The sequence below is a fragment of the Suillus subaureus genome, assembly GCF_016647635.1.
Source record: "Suillus subaureus strain MN1 chromosome Unknown BJ212scaffold_25, whole genome shotgun sequence".
Classification (NCBI taxonomy): Eukaryota; Fungi; Basidiomycota; class Agaricomycetes; order Boletales; family Suillaceae; genus Suillus; species Suillus subaureus.
In genome coordinates, this window is record NW_024538581.1 from 457009 (window position 1) to 472685 (window position 15677).

Here is a 15677-nt window from a genome sequence, read left to right on the forward strand (position 1 = left end):
TGTATTTTCTTGAATGTTTTGACGAGAATAAAAGTGAAACCAATGTCTGATTATTGCGACGTGAACATGCTTATAGTGTGGCAGCCTTATGTCGGAGCTAGACAAGTGTTTCCATTTGAGTTCACATGCCGTACCTGGCCGTAAGTATCTAGCAGTTCCTGCTAGCTGTGCATGTCGACATACATCTTGGATCCGTTATACCGAGAAAGTATGTAGCTTGTCGTTTGCAACACATCTTCAGGAACCTTCTGCGAGCTAAATGATTCATTGGAAACCAATGATTACTGCGAATTCCCCGCTGCGGCAGCATTGTCAATGTTATCATACCACACGGGCGCTTGTCTACTGATACAGTACATACATTGACTTTCCACGATGATGACACCAAAGAAGAAGAAGGCTTAAACATCCGAGCGGGCCTTGAACGCGGATTCTATGAGGAGATAGTAAGCTCATGATGCAATTTTATGCCATTTAAATCTTGTCCTCGGATATCTTACACTTACACTTTCTGGGCCATTCATCAGATCGCCACGTTCGACCTCATATACACCCCCTCCACATGCTGCTCGGCCTCCGGTTGCCTTGCAGCAATGTCCATGTTTAATGATGACACTCAATGCCAGCTTGCTGAGGCAAAGATAGGCGATACGGCGTCTACTCCTTTTACCTATCAGCCCGACTCGGAGGACTTCACGGGCTTGCCACTTCCTGTCACGGTTACACAGGCTAGTACTGCGGATCCAGGCTGCCAAAAAACAAAAAGAGCGCGCGTACGTGGTCTCCGCATGTATTGGGAATGTTTCATGAAGCGCATGGGCACTAAGTCCCCTTCCTTATCCTCCGCCCTCGTGGACAGTATTCGTGATAGCGGTCAAGTTCGGCTAAGAACAGAGGCTGGTACCGACGTTGACGAAGTCGATGAAATTGTCGTGGACCGAAATTGGACAAAGGATATGAAGAATTTGCCAGACCACTCGGAAAACGTTCTGGATAATTCAGGGGATAGCTACATAGCTCACGTCGGTGTGGGGGCCGATACAAGCGTCGGCCATGAAAGTACCGCGTTTCCAGATGATGGTAGCTTCTTTCGTCGATTTCTCGTTCTTCTCCGCTGGGAGGTTTGGCCAGCGGTGCATAGATTCTTTCATGTTCGTTTTAATGATGAAAAGACGGAAGAACGATATCAGGGGGAGCGCTGGTGTATGAGAAAGGTACTGTGCCTTCTGAACTTCCCTGCTACGTAACTGACGCTTTGCTCAGGTGTTAGCAGTTTGGTCGGCCATATTTTTCATCGCCAACTGGGTCATCGGCGCAGCAACAATTGCCACCCCTATCACCATACTCGATAAATCATGGATATGGGGTGTGAGTACAAATTTAGTTTGCATGCATTGACAATATTCATATTTTGTAGTTTATACCTGCGCATACCATTCCTCTACTCTTTTTGGTCGTATTCGATTTCCCACTGGACCGTCCAACACCTTATCAGTTGCTTCTAATGATCTCAACATGGTCATGGTGAGCCTCATATATATGTAGTGTGCAAGTACAACAGTCTTGATCCCCCCCGAGGTGTTTGTATGAGATCGTGACAATGTAAGCCTTAGCGTTATGCCCTTTACTGTGACTCTGATACTGGATGAAGATATGTGTGTGGATATTATAGTACAGATAATACATGCGGAACAAAAGATTTCCTCGGAACATTCTAGTGCGTTGTATCGGTCTTCGAGCTCAAAACCACTCATCCTTGCTTCTAGCTATACCTCCGCATTACAAACTATAGCACTGTTCGGGATGAGGATGGATAGAGTCGCCGCTATGGTGGGGGCACTGACTTTCTTGATCATGTGAGACGTGCACGAGTCAATGTATTGCGAGGCCTACACTGATTCCTCATAGCTCAAGTACTCTTATTTTGCCATATAAGCCAATATGGACCAAGCGTGCGTTGAATCTCTAATCTTACCCCGCTAGTTCACCAAAAATTTCAGACATGCTTAATTTTCTCCTGTATCACACGTTCCTCTTGTTTGTTCATTACATGAACGAGAATGTAAGTGGGAACAAGTATCCTTATCTTTCTTATTCTCACCCTTACAGTCCGAACGGCGTCTCTTTATTCTCCGAGAGCAACTCAAAACCCAGTTTAAGGCTACCCAGAAGGCTCAAATCAACGAGCGAAAAGAAGCGGACTCTAAGAGGAGGCTTACGTCGTGCGCATCATGTTCGCATGCCTGTATAGTCCACTGACTGACTATTGTTGTTAGATATGTCTTCCATGATAAGTATAGTACCTTATTTCCCTTGCCTGACTTACTGGAAATTTACAGGTTCGAGTGCCCTTGAACACAGCTCGTGGGTGCTATCAGGTACAGGTGTATAGCTGGTGCTGATCGAGCGTCTAGTTCTTGCCGTGCAGAATATGGAGGCATCGTGTGCAGTGTCCAAAGCGCAAGAAATAGAATTCATGGCATTAGGGGGCAGCTTGGTCATGATGTCCAAAGGCAAGTCCATCTTCGATCATTTTCTGCAGCTAACTAACTGCTCAGCAGTTCTCAACGACATGCTTGACTTGTTTGAGTAGCTCCCTCGCTTCTAGGAACCGTGTCTGACACCGCTCCTAGCAATCGCATGGATAGTGGTCTATTCGAGATCTTGTATAAACCATACAAATTCCATGCTGTTATGCGCTCATTGTTTATTCCACTGCGCATGGCAACAGATGCCCGCAACCTTGAACTCGTGACTTGTCTTGACGAGAATATCGACAAGGTTGCGCGACAAGCCGCTTACGAGGCCGCAGGCGACAATTCGGCAGAATCCGAGAAGTATCTGAACAACGAGGAGGACGGCATCGTTCTTGGGGATGCTACTAGGCTGCGACAGATTATCAATAATCTTGCAAGGTCTGCATCTATCTATATGCCATCAAGACTGTCTGGAACATTTCATTTTCAGCAACGCTTGTAAATTCACCCCTGCGGGAGGAAGAATAGAATGTTCAACACGCCTGATATTCCCTGCACATCCTGCGCCAGAACCTTCCGTTAATTCAAGGCCAAAGATTGATATAGGTGAAGACATGATAGAGGAGGTACTCTGCGCCCCTGCTGATGATTCTGATCCCCTACATGATCCGACAACGAGCGGGGGGCAAGGCATGGAATCCTCAACAAAGAAGGGCCCGCTGAAGCAAATCGTTGTGCGTATTGAAGTTAGCGATACCGGACATGGAATTCCGCGCAGCGAGATGGCGCAGGGCAAGTTGTTTTGTGAGTGAACGTCTCTTGAATTCGTTGCGAGATGCTCACTTTTTTTTCAGCTGCATTTAATCAGACAGAGCAAGGTAGACAACAAGGCGGAAAGGGTACTGGTCTCGGCCTGGCTCTCGTCCGCCAGATCGTGAGGCTGAGCGGCGGTCGGCTGGGCCTGCGTTCTAAAGTCGGTCATGGGTCGACGTTTTGGGTCGAGCTACGTGAGTTATCTAGGTTGCTCCGACCAATATTTGATTGTTTATTCACATGCTTTGCAACAGCGCTGGGAGTCGGAGTTAAAGTTGTCGATGAACCAGACGCGGAGTCGACTCTGCGCGAGAAGCAGCGCACTTTTGAGCTAGCCGGGCCACTATCAGTGGATCTACTGACAAGCAGTGCCCCAACGCGGGCAGTCTCGACGAACATTATGCAGACCATGATGGACAAAGGTCAGCATTATGCACACTCTGGATTCGTTGTGTAAAGCAAACATCCAATTTTAGGGGGCCTGGTGCAGTTAAATTTACCAAATACAGCTGACAGCTCTGGAACTCGCGAGTTCACCCGGACTACCAGCGAACCCACATCCAAGTCAGGTACCCAGCTTGATCCTCCGCTGCCCACACCATCTGGCGAAAACCCGGGTAGTCCCGTGATGCTCTCTCGAATGGGAAACTGCTCAATTGACAGCTCACCTACGGTCGTTGCGGATTCGCTGAAGAGTCTTGATGATGCTACTCCACTACCAGCTATTTCATCTATGTCAACTCACCCAGATCCACCAGTACGAAAGCCATCACTAGTTTCCCAATTATCGGGGTCCTTATCGTTTCCCTTGAGCCGCAAGGGGTCCACGGCCGGTTTTGACCCACCTATCATTGTTTTAGTCGTTGACGATGACCGCCTCACTCGTACCGTCATGTCTCGAATGCTGACGAGATTAGGATGCAACGTCTCAACCGCTGAGAATGGGGAGATCGCGTTGGAGATGATCGTCAGCGGTCCAGGAACTTTGAAGGCCGAAGGTGGACCTGACTCCATGGCCTTCGACCCTAGTCATGACAATGAAACGGACCAGAACGGTGAAGGGACGGAGAATAGTTATGCATATGATGCCGTCTTTCTTGACAATCAGATGCCCGTTATGTCTGGTTTGGAGGTGGTCTCCAAACTTCGAGAAATGGGCAGGGCCGATTTTGTCGTTGGAATTACCGGTCGGTACTGCAATTGAATTATGCCCTTAACTATTCTGACGCTGAAGCAGGTAATGCACTCATCAATGACCAGGAAGAATACACGGAGGCGGGTGTGGACCAGTATGTGGCTCCCCTAGTTCATAAGGTTCAAATTTAACTAAAATTCTACCAGCATCTTGACAAAACCTGTCTTTGAATCTAGCCTGGTGAAAATGTTGACGATAGCGGACGAGCGGCGGCGAAAACTATGAACTTTGACGACCTCAATGCCGATAGGTTTATTTAACTTCTTTGCTTATCGCAATCTCATCTACCGTGAACAATCTGTGTTGTTGTATTTTATATCTTTCGCGTATTGGATTGCGCAACATTTTCCATGTTGGATCTTTTTGTCTATCTTTATTCACTCCTGCATACGTGTTTTTCATATTGTTATCGTTGCTGTCCGTACATGATATGTCAAAGACTTCTTGGCGTCTAGTTTCGTATCTTGTTGTTATCATGTGGCTGTTGGTCGCGTGGCAATATGACAATAGAAGAAAAAAGGACGACGGTTCAAGCTGAATTGCTGACTGTACGGTATTTTATCTCCTGCGCCAGCAAGTGGTGTTCATTTGCGACTGAGGTGTATGAGATCGGGATAGGTGAGTGATGATGCAGCCCCTAAAAAAAGATGATCCTTTTCCAATAAAAACAAAGATCTGATAACGACTCATAATTGTGAGTAGAATAGGGTTGTATTTCGTGGCTACACGATCAACAGCGAACCTGTCAGGGTGTTATGAAGGTATTTACGCATATGCGGCTTTGTCCAGGGACGAAGATTATGGCGAAATACAATAAGTGTCGAGTGTGGCTGGACACAATATGCTTCTTGACTCTTTGAACCTGACAAAGAGCTAGAGCAAGTGCACATCACCTTCGGACATATTGCAAGCTTCAGTAGAACCTATGTGTCAGTCCTCACTTTCTACTCCATACCGTCATTATGTATCCACTGGGATACATGGACCTGCAAAGGCTTCATAGGATATTGCTGCGAATCTCTTCTTTCCCTCTCGTTGATTTCCATGCTAAAAGTCGGGAAGTAACTTGGAGTGATTTTCCTGGGTGTAAGGCGAATCAATACCATGCAGAAGGCAATCGAGATGATTGGCATGATCTTGATCTCGGTTCAGCAAAATCTCATAACAGGCGTCGACGGTAATAATTACCATGTCTAGCATGATGAACTGAGCGTTGTTCGCGCAGACGAAACAGATTAGTATGGTGAACAGGGCTGCAGAGTATATGATAGCGGCATCTATGAGCACGTGCACGATAGGCATCATGGTGCCATTTGTAGCACGATTTGCAGAGACTCTGCGTTCAGTCATCCAGATGCGATACACGAGTAATCCTGGACAAATTCAGGTCGTTATGAGTTTTCGACATCGCGTTTACGCGGAAGCATGCTTACCTGAACTTATCAGATTGGTTGAAAGTGTTAAGACAAACAACACCGTGATCCATTGTGCAGTCTGATTGGTATAGATATTTCCGCCAGTTGCCTGCGAAGCGTAGTAGGGCGCGATTAAAGCAGCCACTTCGATACAAAATCAGTAGACAATCTCCCAACACGGTAGCGACCTTACCTGAGGAGCCGCACCACAATATACTTGGTAGGATGATCACCCAAAGGGATTGCCAAACGGCATAACAGCGATAAATCTTTTACCAGGCAGGGTGCTTTTTAAGCCCAGAGAGTTGTGAGCTGGCAAGTAAAAATAGAACACACCACCACCCCATCGCCAATCATAGTTTGTAAGGCATATATTAGGTTCTTTGTCACAAATGTTGGCTGGCTGATGTCTTGGAAGAACGCCACTGGTCCGCCAGGGAAGGTGTCGCGATACTTGACAAATCCATCTTCGAGACGAATGATGTCTATGACCAAGTGCTTGAGCAAATTCAGCAGGTGGCGTCAGGTGTGAGAGGCGGGGAGCTCACTGCAGTACTCAGTATCAACAGCAGGATTGCCGCCAAAGCGAGCGGGTGATTTGTACTAGGTTTGTGGTAGATTGATACCCACATGGTACCCATAAACATGAGAACTGAAAAGCCTGAAGAACCCCAGCTTGACGAGCATGGGACGAGTGCTTATCGTGATACTCACCGTATAAGATGCCTTCCAGCGCTGTTGAAATGATAGCGGCGGTATCTAGCGGAATGCCTGTTGAAACCATGGCGAGAATAACCTGGATGGCTTGGGAATGTACGAGGGTAATACGAGGGCGCCATTTTATATACGAATGACGAGAAGCGTCCTGTGACTTCATTTTATGCGCCAGCGGTCTAGCTCATTAGGGGATATTTTTGGAAAGTGCTAACCTAAAGAAGAGAAAGCACCTGTCTTGTTGTGAAATGAAGATGATCTGCCGCGGCGGATGGCGGAAAATCGTTGTCACGAGTGAAGCTTGAAGGAGAACTGCAAACAGAGAAGAAAGTTGACCAACATACAGTGAGCATTATATTATATCATGATAGACACTCCTACTAGTGTGCTAAACGTACCTCTGGAGACAGACTGTGTCTCTGGCAGTGCGTCCGAGCTTTACAGCTAGCCACTAATATCATAGCTAACGCATCAAATAGTAAGCTCTTAGTCATGGTTGCTCAGGCGATTATACTAAACGCTACTTGGTTTGATCGGAACACCTCGCTGTGTTTATTCATGTTTGTTCTGTATAAGTTGTAGTGGTCCGCCCCAAACATATTCCTATGTTTCTCTCTTTTCACACTCCTTTCACACTCTGTCTCGCTCGTCTCTCTTTCGGAGTGTCACCGCTACACCCAAACGGTTTCCAGAGTCAATTCACCTCTTAGAACGGGTCCTTATCTCAATTTGGTATTTCCAGAGGTAATCTACTGATAATACTTCATCTCAGCTCCAGATCTTTCCAGACGTCCTAGAGCTGACCTCGGAATTTTAAGAAAAGATGTATGATCAAGCTACATTTTTTACATCTTCTCTTCAAATTCCAACAAATCCGGCACCAAGCTTTGTTCCGCGAGTCAGTGATAACCATCAATTACACTACCAGTACTTTTTATCTCCCGTAAGATGGTTGCAATTCACTTTCAGTAGGGCGGTTCGTATTCATTCTTTCAGGTTCATGTGCCGTACTTACTATATAAGATGTAGGACTAGCCTACATGGTGAAGTCCGCTACGTTGACTAGCGCTCGAGGGCCCTCGTGATTGAAGCCGTTGTGTCGAACAAAGACTGGCTCCATGGACAACGTGTATTCATCCAATTTAGCAGACGAACAATCTCGCTAAGTGCGAGATTGTTTACGTGCTAAGTTGGCAGTTGACTTATTAGAAGTAGCCCAAACGACCAGAATTTGACTTACTCCTCGATTCCCCCAATCGTAGTGCCCATCAACTGATCACGTCTGCTAAGTAGAGTGCCACGTCGAAGTTGCAAATATCAGTCTTGGCGGGAGGTCGACTCATTGTCGATGTTCACAACATCATTTTGGCGGAGTCTCACATTCTTGTGTTGAAAGAGTTCGCCGTCATAATTGGGGAGGATGACAGGATCATATGCATGGAAATTAGATATTCGGAATAAGCACATGCGCTTGACTTTCAACGCCGTCTGGAGACGTCCACTGCAGGAGGACACTTGAGCTATCCGCTTTCTTCCTAATATTGTTCGGGTTCGTAGCCGTCACCCGGTTCTAGTCATTGCGCTGATGTGTTCTCACATCACACCTTGACCTCTAGAGTATGCTTATAAAGTTGCCGCACCACTCATGATGGCGCCTGCAATGCTATATGTATAACAATTAAATATTGCTCTATGTACAATCATGATGTATTCCAAGCTGTCTTTGCAGAGCCGGTGAGAACACATTCACCATCCGCATAGACAAAAATCGATTGTTCCGTGACTGGCTTGGCCATGGTATATCATCACGGTGATACTTTCCATCGTCCGGTGAGCTGGTTAGCGCGGAGAACGAGCAGGTCCCTGAGCATCTGTAACGAGTCCTTGACAACATTCAGCTTACTCCCCGCTACCTCATGCCATTGTACAGGGACTTCTGCGACAGGTATACCCAACTGCTTCGCAAGCAGGAGTAGCTCAACGTCGAATATCCAAGTGGCAAGATGTTGTGCAGGGAAAATTTGCTGTGCGGCGCGGCGCGAGAATAGTTTGAATCCGCACTGCGTGTCACGAATATGTCCCACGCCCACTATGCGTAGGATAGTGTGCAAGCCATACATGAGGATGTTGCGAAGCACAGAGCGCTAGCGGAGAGCGGTGTAAGAAGTTAGTCATATCACGTCGGAGACATGACGCACCTTGACCACAGCTTCGGTCTTGACGAGGTGCGCTCGACTGCCGACAACCACTGTCGGCTCGTTCTTCGGCCCAAGTTCGTCCATCTTTTTCCATAACAGCTCTAAGTCCTCAAAGCGACTTGCACCGTCCGCGTCCACCATCAACAACCTGTTTCCACGTGCGTGGAGCATCCCATGGCGTACAGCACCGCCCTTGCCAAGGTTCTTTTCAAGCGTGACAACCCGAATATCGCTATTGAGGTGTTGCTGTGCCAGTTTTAGCGCGAGTGCAGACGTGTCATCTTTTGAACCGTCGTCGACAATGACGAGCTCGTATGTACGTGTCTGCCGGACGGAGGCCGAGTTGAGGTGATTAAGTGTGGTTTCGAGCATGGATGGAAGACGGGATGTCTCGTTGTATGCGGGAATAATGACGCTGAGATCAATGGAGCCCACATCGGCGAGAGATGGAAGATTGAGAGGGTCTTTGAGGGATTTTCGTGAACGGTATGTCTTTTCTGAGGGTCGGGTTATTATCGGGGGAGGCGAAAGCAAGATGATAGCTAGATAGAGCTAGTGATGATTAGCGAAATGCTAAAGCGGATTGGTATGGAGAAGATGGTCAGCAAGAGGGAAATGATTCCCTGACCCAGGGTTTGTCGTCCTCGCCGCGGCGCAACGTCTCTAGAGACGGCCCATGGCTCGAAGAACAAGGATGAAGTGGGTGCTCATCATACACAAGCGAAAGGCCAGACGTTGACGTTGAAAATGTCACTCACACAGGGTAACGAGATGGCCAAAGCAGTGCATGCATAAATAAGGATGGGCTGGTCCATTTCAAAGACGATAGATCTATATTATCGGAACCATACACGGCAAGTTGAAGCAAGACTTTGTCGAGGAGGATGCGCTCGGAGAAATAGTGCTTGTGGCTACTATTCGTTTGTCACGCGAAGTGACACGACTCACAACACTGCGTGACTTATAATTGCCGCAGGTCCGAAAGGAGTAAGCAATCTTAATCAGGCCAGTGACTCTCAGGAGCATGCAGTGGATTGCCTACTAGCTCCTGTACTTGGAAACAGCACGTTCCTTTCAGAACGGGTATGAATGATTGCTAACATGCGAAGTTAACATGATATGTACGGATACTAATATAGCTATAGGCACAATGGTGCCCGGTCAGCGCGGCCTCGTTGTACCGCTGTCAGACTGAATACGCCACCCCATTGCACCCAGCATAGTCAAGGCCCGCTTTTTCTACGACTTCATCGAACCTCGGTAATCACAGCGCAACCTGCTAGCTGCCATGCAGTAGATAGAAGTACACAACGACACATGCCAGTGAGTCTGATCTCCTAGAACTGAAAACTTGGGTGAGAGTGACCTTTCCTCACAGCTCCGATAATAGTTGTCAAAGGCCTAGCTGTCAAAGAAATGTGATCGCAATGAAACCCTGTTTCCGACTCTTGAAGATCTTCAGAACTTGCTGAGGTTACATGATAAACGGCGAATTGGTGATTGAGCGTGCTGGATCTTAAAAGTAGGCTCCTTTCTACTGCTGTGGAGAGAAAGAGAGGGTGGCCCTTTGAGTACTTTGTATTTTCCAGCTCACGTGCCAACTCAAATTTTCACATCCCTCTATATCTCTCTATCTCTCTCCGCAGCTGGTTCCGCGGTTCCGGCTTCTCACATGAGAATGAAATTAGAATAGCGGTGCGATATTTTGACGCCCAATTGCCACCCAAATTGGCATCAAAATGTCGGGACCTCCGTACTTGTCTTTCAAAAGCTTTCAGATCGCTGTAGCTTTGTAGGCTGTGGCAGTGAATAAAATTATTTGGCTAATAGTAATGCATGTCACTTTCAGAAACGTGGTGCGCAGACATAGACGTGGTGATTACTTAAAGGAATCCAGGAGGCTTAAAAGACGCACTTTATCCCGCTTATACCAGCGCCATGACCCCCATCTCTACAATGGGTACTTCCACTGGAGCATACCAACCCCGTCCTTCAACAGAATGTCGTCTGTCTCTCGTCACCATCCCAATACAAGATGCTACTGCAACGCTGAGATCATCGTCCAGTAATGGTTCCATGATCGCTCGCACTCCGCTGCCAAGCGTCGAACAGTCATCCCCGAACCCACCAAACAACTGTACTGTAATCATACAGAACAACTATATTGCGGAGGGGGGAACCATCAATATATTTTCAAGTCACTGCGATGGTTCCAGTGAGTTCTTCGTATGTCTTTCTAACCAGAAGACTCACCTCACAATGTAAAAGCCGTGACCAAGTTGGAACATGTCACCACTACTGCAGAGCCTATGCCCTCGGAGCCCCCGCCAGTGACGCAGGCAAAGCCCATGGAGCACGGTCGTGAAAGCATAGTATTGAGCGGCAACACGTTTGGCGAGTGTGTCATGATAAACGTAGGATCACCGAATTGCACTGGAGCTGGTAGGTCGTTTGGTTCATCCGGGGGAATTTACTTACGGTTGATTGCATCAGTTAGACAAACTGCTCTTGCATCCCAATTTGACCGCAACGTCTAATAGGATGAAGTAAGAGCCGAAGTTAAATATACTAGTCTCGTATTTTGCGCCCACATGTACGCCTATGCAGAGATATCGACCAACATTTTTTTTAAAACAAGCAACACATTGTATGTGCCTGAGCTCGGTGCCCGTAGTTATCTCGCTACCTGCCACTCAAAGGTAAGAAAGAGTTTGGACGCCATATAGAAATAAATACCCACAGGGAGAGCGCCAATTGCATGACGGTGGCCCCTCGGTCAATGATTAAAGAAAGAAAAGATGGTTTCTCGGAATGTTCCATGCTTCCTCCGGAAGAGCATGCAATTGCATGATATCTATCATAATGCATGATACAGGCTGTGTATTTTTACTCGTGAAAAAGCACAGCAAAAGATGACGATGATTATTTCTGAGTGACAACATTAACACATCCGCAAGTTGCTATAGGAATTGGACTCACCAAAATAATACTGCTGTTTGAATTAGGCGGTTGTGTCATCTCTCCCTTGGCAGTAGAACTTAATATGTCCTGGTTCTTCCAGTAACATGGGCACCAGTGGAACCGATCACGACATAGAAGATCATGTCGAACATGCTGAATTATATTTGGCACCGTGATTGATTGTTGTGTTCTTAGATTCCCAGGCCAAAGTTTCCACCAGTACAAGTGGGTGAAGGCGTCTTGGGTGGTCTTTATCATCAATAAGCTCCTCAAGAACGTTCACTCCCTTCCTGTCTACAGCACATGTATGCAGGCGGTCAGATAACGTAGTTAGGCCAAGATCTGTCTCGCCGTTGCTCTTGAGAACAACTGCTTGACGCTCGTCCCTACCGGCGTAATATACGTGCATTCGTACGTCTCCTGCACCTACAGATGGGTTCTGCACGCACCGGACAAGATCTGCGAGATCCTTTCCAGAGCGCACATACAAGGAGTATAAAGGTCGTCTAGCCACACTACCCTTCCCGAATATCACTCTTGAAGTGCTACTGTGTCAATTTTAGCGCAGGTGCAGACGTGTCGCCTTTTGAATCGTCCTCAACGATGTCGAGCTGATACGTGCGCGCCAGCCGGAACATGGTGTGGGCGGAATTGGGGTGCCTGAGTGTTGTCTTGAGTATGAATGAGAGATGGGATATCTCGTTGTAGTTAGGAACAAGGATACAAAAATCGATGGAAGGTCAGCCGCTAGGGGGGCCTTGAGGGATTTCTGTAGGCAGTATGGCTTTTCTCAGAGGCTGAATGGTATACTAGTTATTATAAATTCTGCAAAAGCAAGATTTTACAAAGCGGAAAAGACCAGACATGAACTCAAGCGCGCAGGGCTGAAGGTATTGAGATATGGCCAGTGCGTAAACCTAGTGCATAAGCGCTGCGGAGGAGGATCGTCGGGCTGGTTCGATATTAAGCTATCAAAGACAGGGATACACAATCCAGATTGGGGTGACGATATATTGACTCGCAGCGCGTTCTTGTGAATGTGGTTCAAGTTCCTGGGAGGAATAGAAGATGACAAGTATTCCTCCCAGGAACACCACGTTCACAAGACCCCGACCGCTACGCGCCGCGAGTCAATCAGGTGCATCCTCGTGCATAGCTTCAGGAATTCCAGGATTCATATATGATCTGTGATTTCAAATTTCTATCTAAATTGCTATCTGGTAGTACGTATATAAAACCCTAGACTAGTGACCAGCCCCGTCTATGAGGCAAGCCGTCGATAGACGGATGATCCAAATCCAAACTCAGTTTTACCAGTCCGTCTCACGACGGCTTACCTCATAGGGACTGGTCACCAGTCTTCATAAAACACCCAGTGGACATAATCTTCACGAACCATCTCCGCAATGGATTCCACCACACAGCATACCTACCCTGTGTCTCAAACGAGTCACATTTGTCTCTCATCGCTACCCCACTCCGCAATCCAGACTTACCCAACTATGCATGTAGTATGATCAAATTACAGTGAACCGGTATAATTGGTGTAGCTTAGGACAGATAGAAGGGAGTGCTTACGAGGGGTGGTGTCCTAGGCTTGTCCAGTTCATATATACGGGAATATCAATGCAAACATTCCGACCCTGCTCAACACACGAATAAGACATTGCCGTACAAAAAGCTTAGCAAGGAACCTCATTGGTGGCTCTGTGCCGCCCTCGTGGAGATCTTAACGTCAAATGTTAATGCAATGAGTTGATGTCAATAAATAGAAGCACTGACATTGGTTGATGGCGGAGAAGATTCTTAAGGTTCATTCATCCATTAAGTCCACAATTCCGGCATTCGGGGGATAGTTTTTTCGGGCGCATAGGATGTCATAGCATATATAGAACCTTATTGCAGGCTGTGGGAAATAAGTGAGTTTACCGTACCACGATACGGTATTTAAGCCCAATGGACAAAATCTTCACGATCCATCGCCGCAATGGATTCCACCACAGTACACCCAACCTATGCTTCAAACGAGTCACGTTTGTCTCTCACCGCTACCACACTCCGAGATGCGAGTGCAACACCCTCCACTCATGCTGATGGTACTCCGCCGCTGAGTCTTACACAGCCACCCCCGTTTCCTGTTATCATCATTCAGAACAACCACATTGCGGAGGGGGGAACCATCAACATACTTTCGAGTCACTGCAACGGCTCCAGTGAGTTCTTCGCATGTCTGACTTATTAGATACTCACCTTGTAAATAAGCCGTGACCAAGTTAAATTACGTCGCACCAACCGCAGAGCCAACACCCTTGAGCCCTCCGTTGGTGAACCAGCCAGAGCCAGTGGAGCACGGTCGTGAAAGCGTGGTGTTGAGCGGTAACACGTTCGGCGAGTGTGTCATGATAAATGTAGGATCGCCAAATTGCACCGGAGCTGGTAGGTCGTTGAGTTCATCTGAAAGAAATTCAGCTGAAGATCAATTGTGGCAGTTAAACAAACTGCTCTTGCATCCCGAATTGACCGCAACATTTAGGTGAGGAGTTCACTGGTCTTGTAATGTATTAACCTGTATGCATATGTACGAAAAGATGCAGTTCGTTGGCAATTTTTGAAAAATCGGGACGAGATGTACGCGCCTAAGCTTGGTGCTCGTTGTCATTTCAACATCTGCCTCTCCAAAGGCAATAATAAACTCGCGATAAAAAGATAAATATCCACGGGAAGAGCGCCACTTTTATGCCGGTGGTCCCCCAGAATGTTCCGTGCTTCCTCTGGATAAAAATGTGCACTTGAATTGACATTCAACGGACATGTGGTTGTACATTATGTATCGCATGTCGCATACAGAACCTGTGAAGGGCAGTGCAGGTCCAGAATCATAGCAAAGGGTCGCAATGATTAGTTCTAGATGACAGCATTATCAATTCGCAAAGAATTAATTGGACTCATCAATATAATACCATCGAACCCGCTATGAACCGACTCATACTCCTCACTCTGTGCTGGAGGATACATGTCCCAGTCTCTCTTCCCTCTAGTAACACGGGCACCAGAGAGACCCATCATGACATAGAAATCCAAACCGAAGAAACCGCTACCAGAATCCTATCGCAAACCAAGAACAATGTGCATGGAGAGTGACATAGACATTACAAAAGATACTGAAAATACGGACAGTATAGCGAAATTTCGAGGTGATTCGGGTGGCGGGGGGTGACAGTCTTTTGGCTACTGAGTTGTTGAATGCGGGTAAGGCTGCCGCGTCATCAGATATCTTGTGACAATCACTTCAAAATCTGCAGAAATGCAGTGAGAGGCCCTTGCAAGGGGTTTTGTTGTAACTAGGTTTTGCTGTAGGTTGACTCAGCTAATTACTGCCCATTCGATATAGTCAAGAACCGCACTAGTGGCTATGATCAAATCACAGCGAAGGGGGTAAAGGACCCGTACTTACACTGTCACAAACTTTATTGCAGGCTGTGAGAAATAGAAGGTACCATGATTCTGAGGTACGCCATTGTTGGCTGCTGAAATTTTGTCAACAGCGCTCGCGCTCGGCTGCCGTTCCATCTATTTACGATGGTGCAATAAGGTTTGTGACAGTATAAATACGGGTCCTTTATATACACTCGCCTTTGTGGCGGCGAGGCAGGAGAAAGGGCCAAAGCCGCACGACGCGGCACATTCTTGCAACCTTTGTGACTTGTTGCGTCACCCAAACCCAAGACCTCGCAGAGCCTTCTGCAAGATAATCCTAATCAGTACCGTTCACCACCAGAAACGAATAATACGAATAAAAATTGTACGAAAGAGAAAGACGAAAGGAAACACCCACCTCAACATGCACAATCTCAACCGCACTCTCATTATGCCTCAACCGGAACCAACAACCCCCCTCCCATCA

At 47.1% G+C, this 15677-nt stretch overlaps 5 protein-coding genes across 5 annotated transcripts; 3 read left to right on the plus strand and 2 right to left on the minus strand.

Moving 5' to 3' along the window:
• Nucleotides 1-599: 599 nt before the first annotated feature.
• On the plus strand, nucleotides 600-4710 carry BJ212DRAFT_1275964 (uncharacterized protein; the record flags this gene model as incomplete). The annotated part of the gene is made up of 16 exons (XM_041331251.1): nucleotides 600-1214; nucleotides 1264-1368; nucleotides 1418-1524; nucleotides 1579-1602; nucleotides 1767-1856; nucleotides 1984-2062; nucleotides 2110-2233; nucleotides 2347-2364; nucleotides 2415-2517; nucleotides 2634-2915; nucleotides 2968-3281; nucleotides 3332-3484; nucleotides 3545-3743; nucleotides 3840-4477; nucleotides 4525-4579; nucleotides 4632-4710. The coding sequence occupies 16 exons, from the start codon at nucleotides 600-602 to the stop codon at nucleotides 4708-4710; spliced, it is 2985 nt and encodes a 994-aa protein (XP_041190916.1).
• A 719-nt stretch (nucleotides 4711-5429) lies between these two features.
• On the minus strand, nucleotides 5430-6684 carry BJ212DRAFT_1276239 (uncharacterized protein; the record flags this gene model as incomplete). The annotated part of the gene is made up of 7 exons (XM_041331269.1): nucleotides 5430-5621; nucleotides 5674-5858; nucleotides 5919-6044; nucleotides 6094-6169; nucleotides 6237-6398; nucleotides 6449-6561; nucleotides 6615-6684. 7 exons carry the CDS (start codon nucleotides 6682-6684, stop codon nucleotides 5430-5432), a joined length of 924 nt encoding a protein of 307 aa, XP_041190917.1.
• A 1526-nt stretch (nucleotides 6685-8210) lies between these two features.
• BJ212DRAFT_1368833 (glycosyltransferase family 2 protein) lies at nucleotides 8211-9739 on the minus strand. The gene is made up of 3 exons (XM_041336197.1): nucleotides 9571-9739; nucleotides 8813-9364; nucleotides 8211-8758 (listed from the first exon to the last, which is right to left on the minus strand). Exons 1-3 carry the CDS (start codon nucleotides 9625-9627, stop codon nucleotides 8420-8422), a joined length of 948 nt encoding a protein of 315 aa, XP_041190918.1. The 5' UTR covers nucleotides 9628-9739; the 3' UTR covers nucleotides 8211-8419.
• Nucleotides 9740-10666: 927 nt separating this feature from the next.
• BJ212DRAFT_1368839 (uncharacterized protein) lies at nucleotides 10667-11451 on the plus strand. Its single transcript, XM_041336198.1, has 2 exons — nucleotides 10667-11254; nucleotides 11306-11451. The coding sequence occupies exon 1, from the start codon at nucleotides 10751-10753 to the stop codon at nucleotides 11075-11077; it is 327 nt and encodes a 108-aa protein (XP_041190919.1). The 5' UTR covers nucleotides 10667-10750; the 3' UTR covers nucleotides 11078-11254; nucleotides 11306-11451.
• A 2101-nt stretch (nucleotides 11452-13552) lies between these two features.
• BJ212DRAFT_438593 (uncharacterized protein) lies at nucleotides 13553-14374 on the plus strand. The gene is made up of 3 exons (XM_041343201.1): nucleotides 13553-13986; nucleotides 14036-14209; nucleotides 14263-14374. The coding sequence occupies exons 1-3, from the start codon at nucleotides 13761-13763 to the stop codon at nucleotides 14304-14306; spliced, it is 444 nt and encodes a 147-aa protein (XP_041190920.1). The 5' UTR covers nucleotides 13553-13760; the 3' UTR covers nucleotides 14307-14374.
• Nucleotides 14375-15677: the final 1303 nt, after the last annotated feature.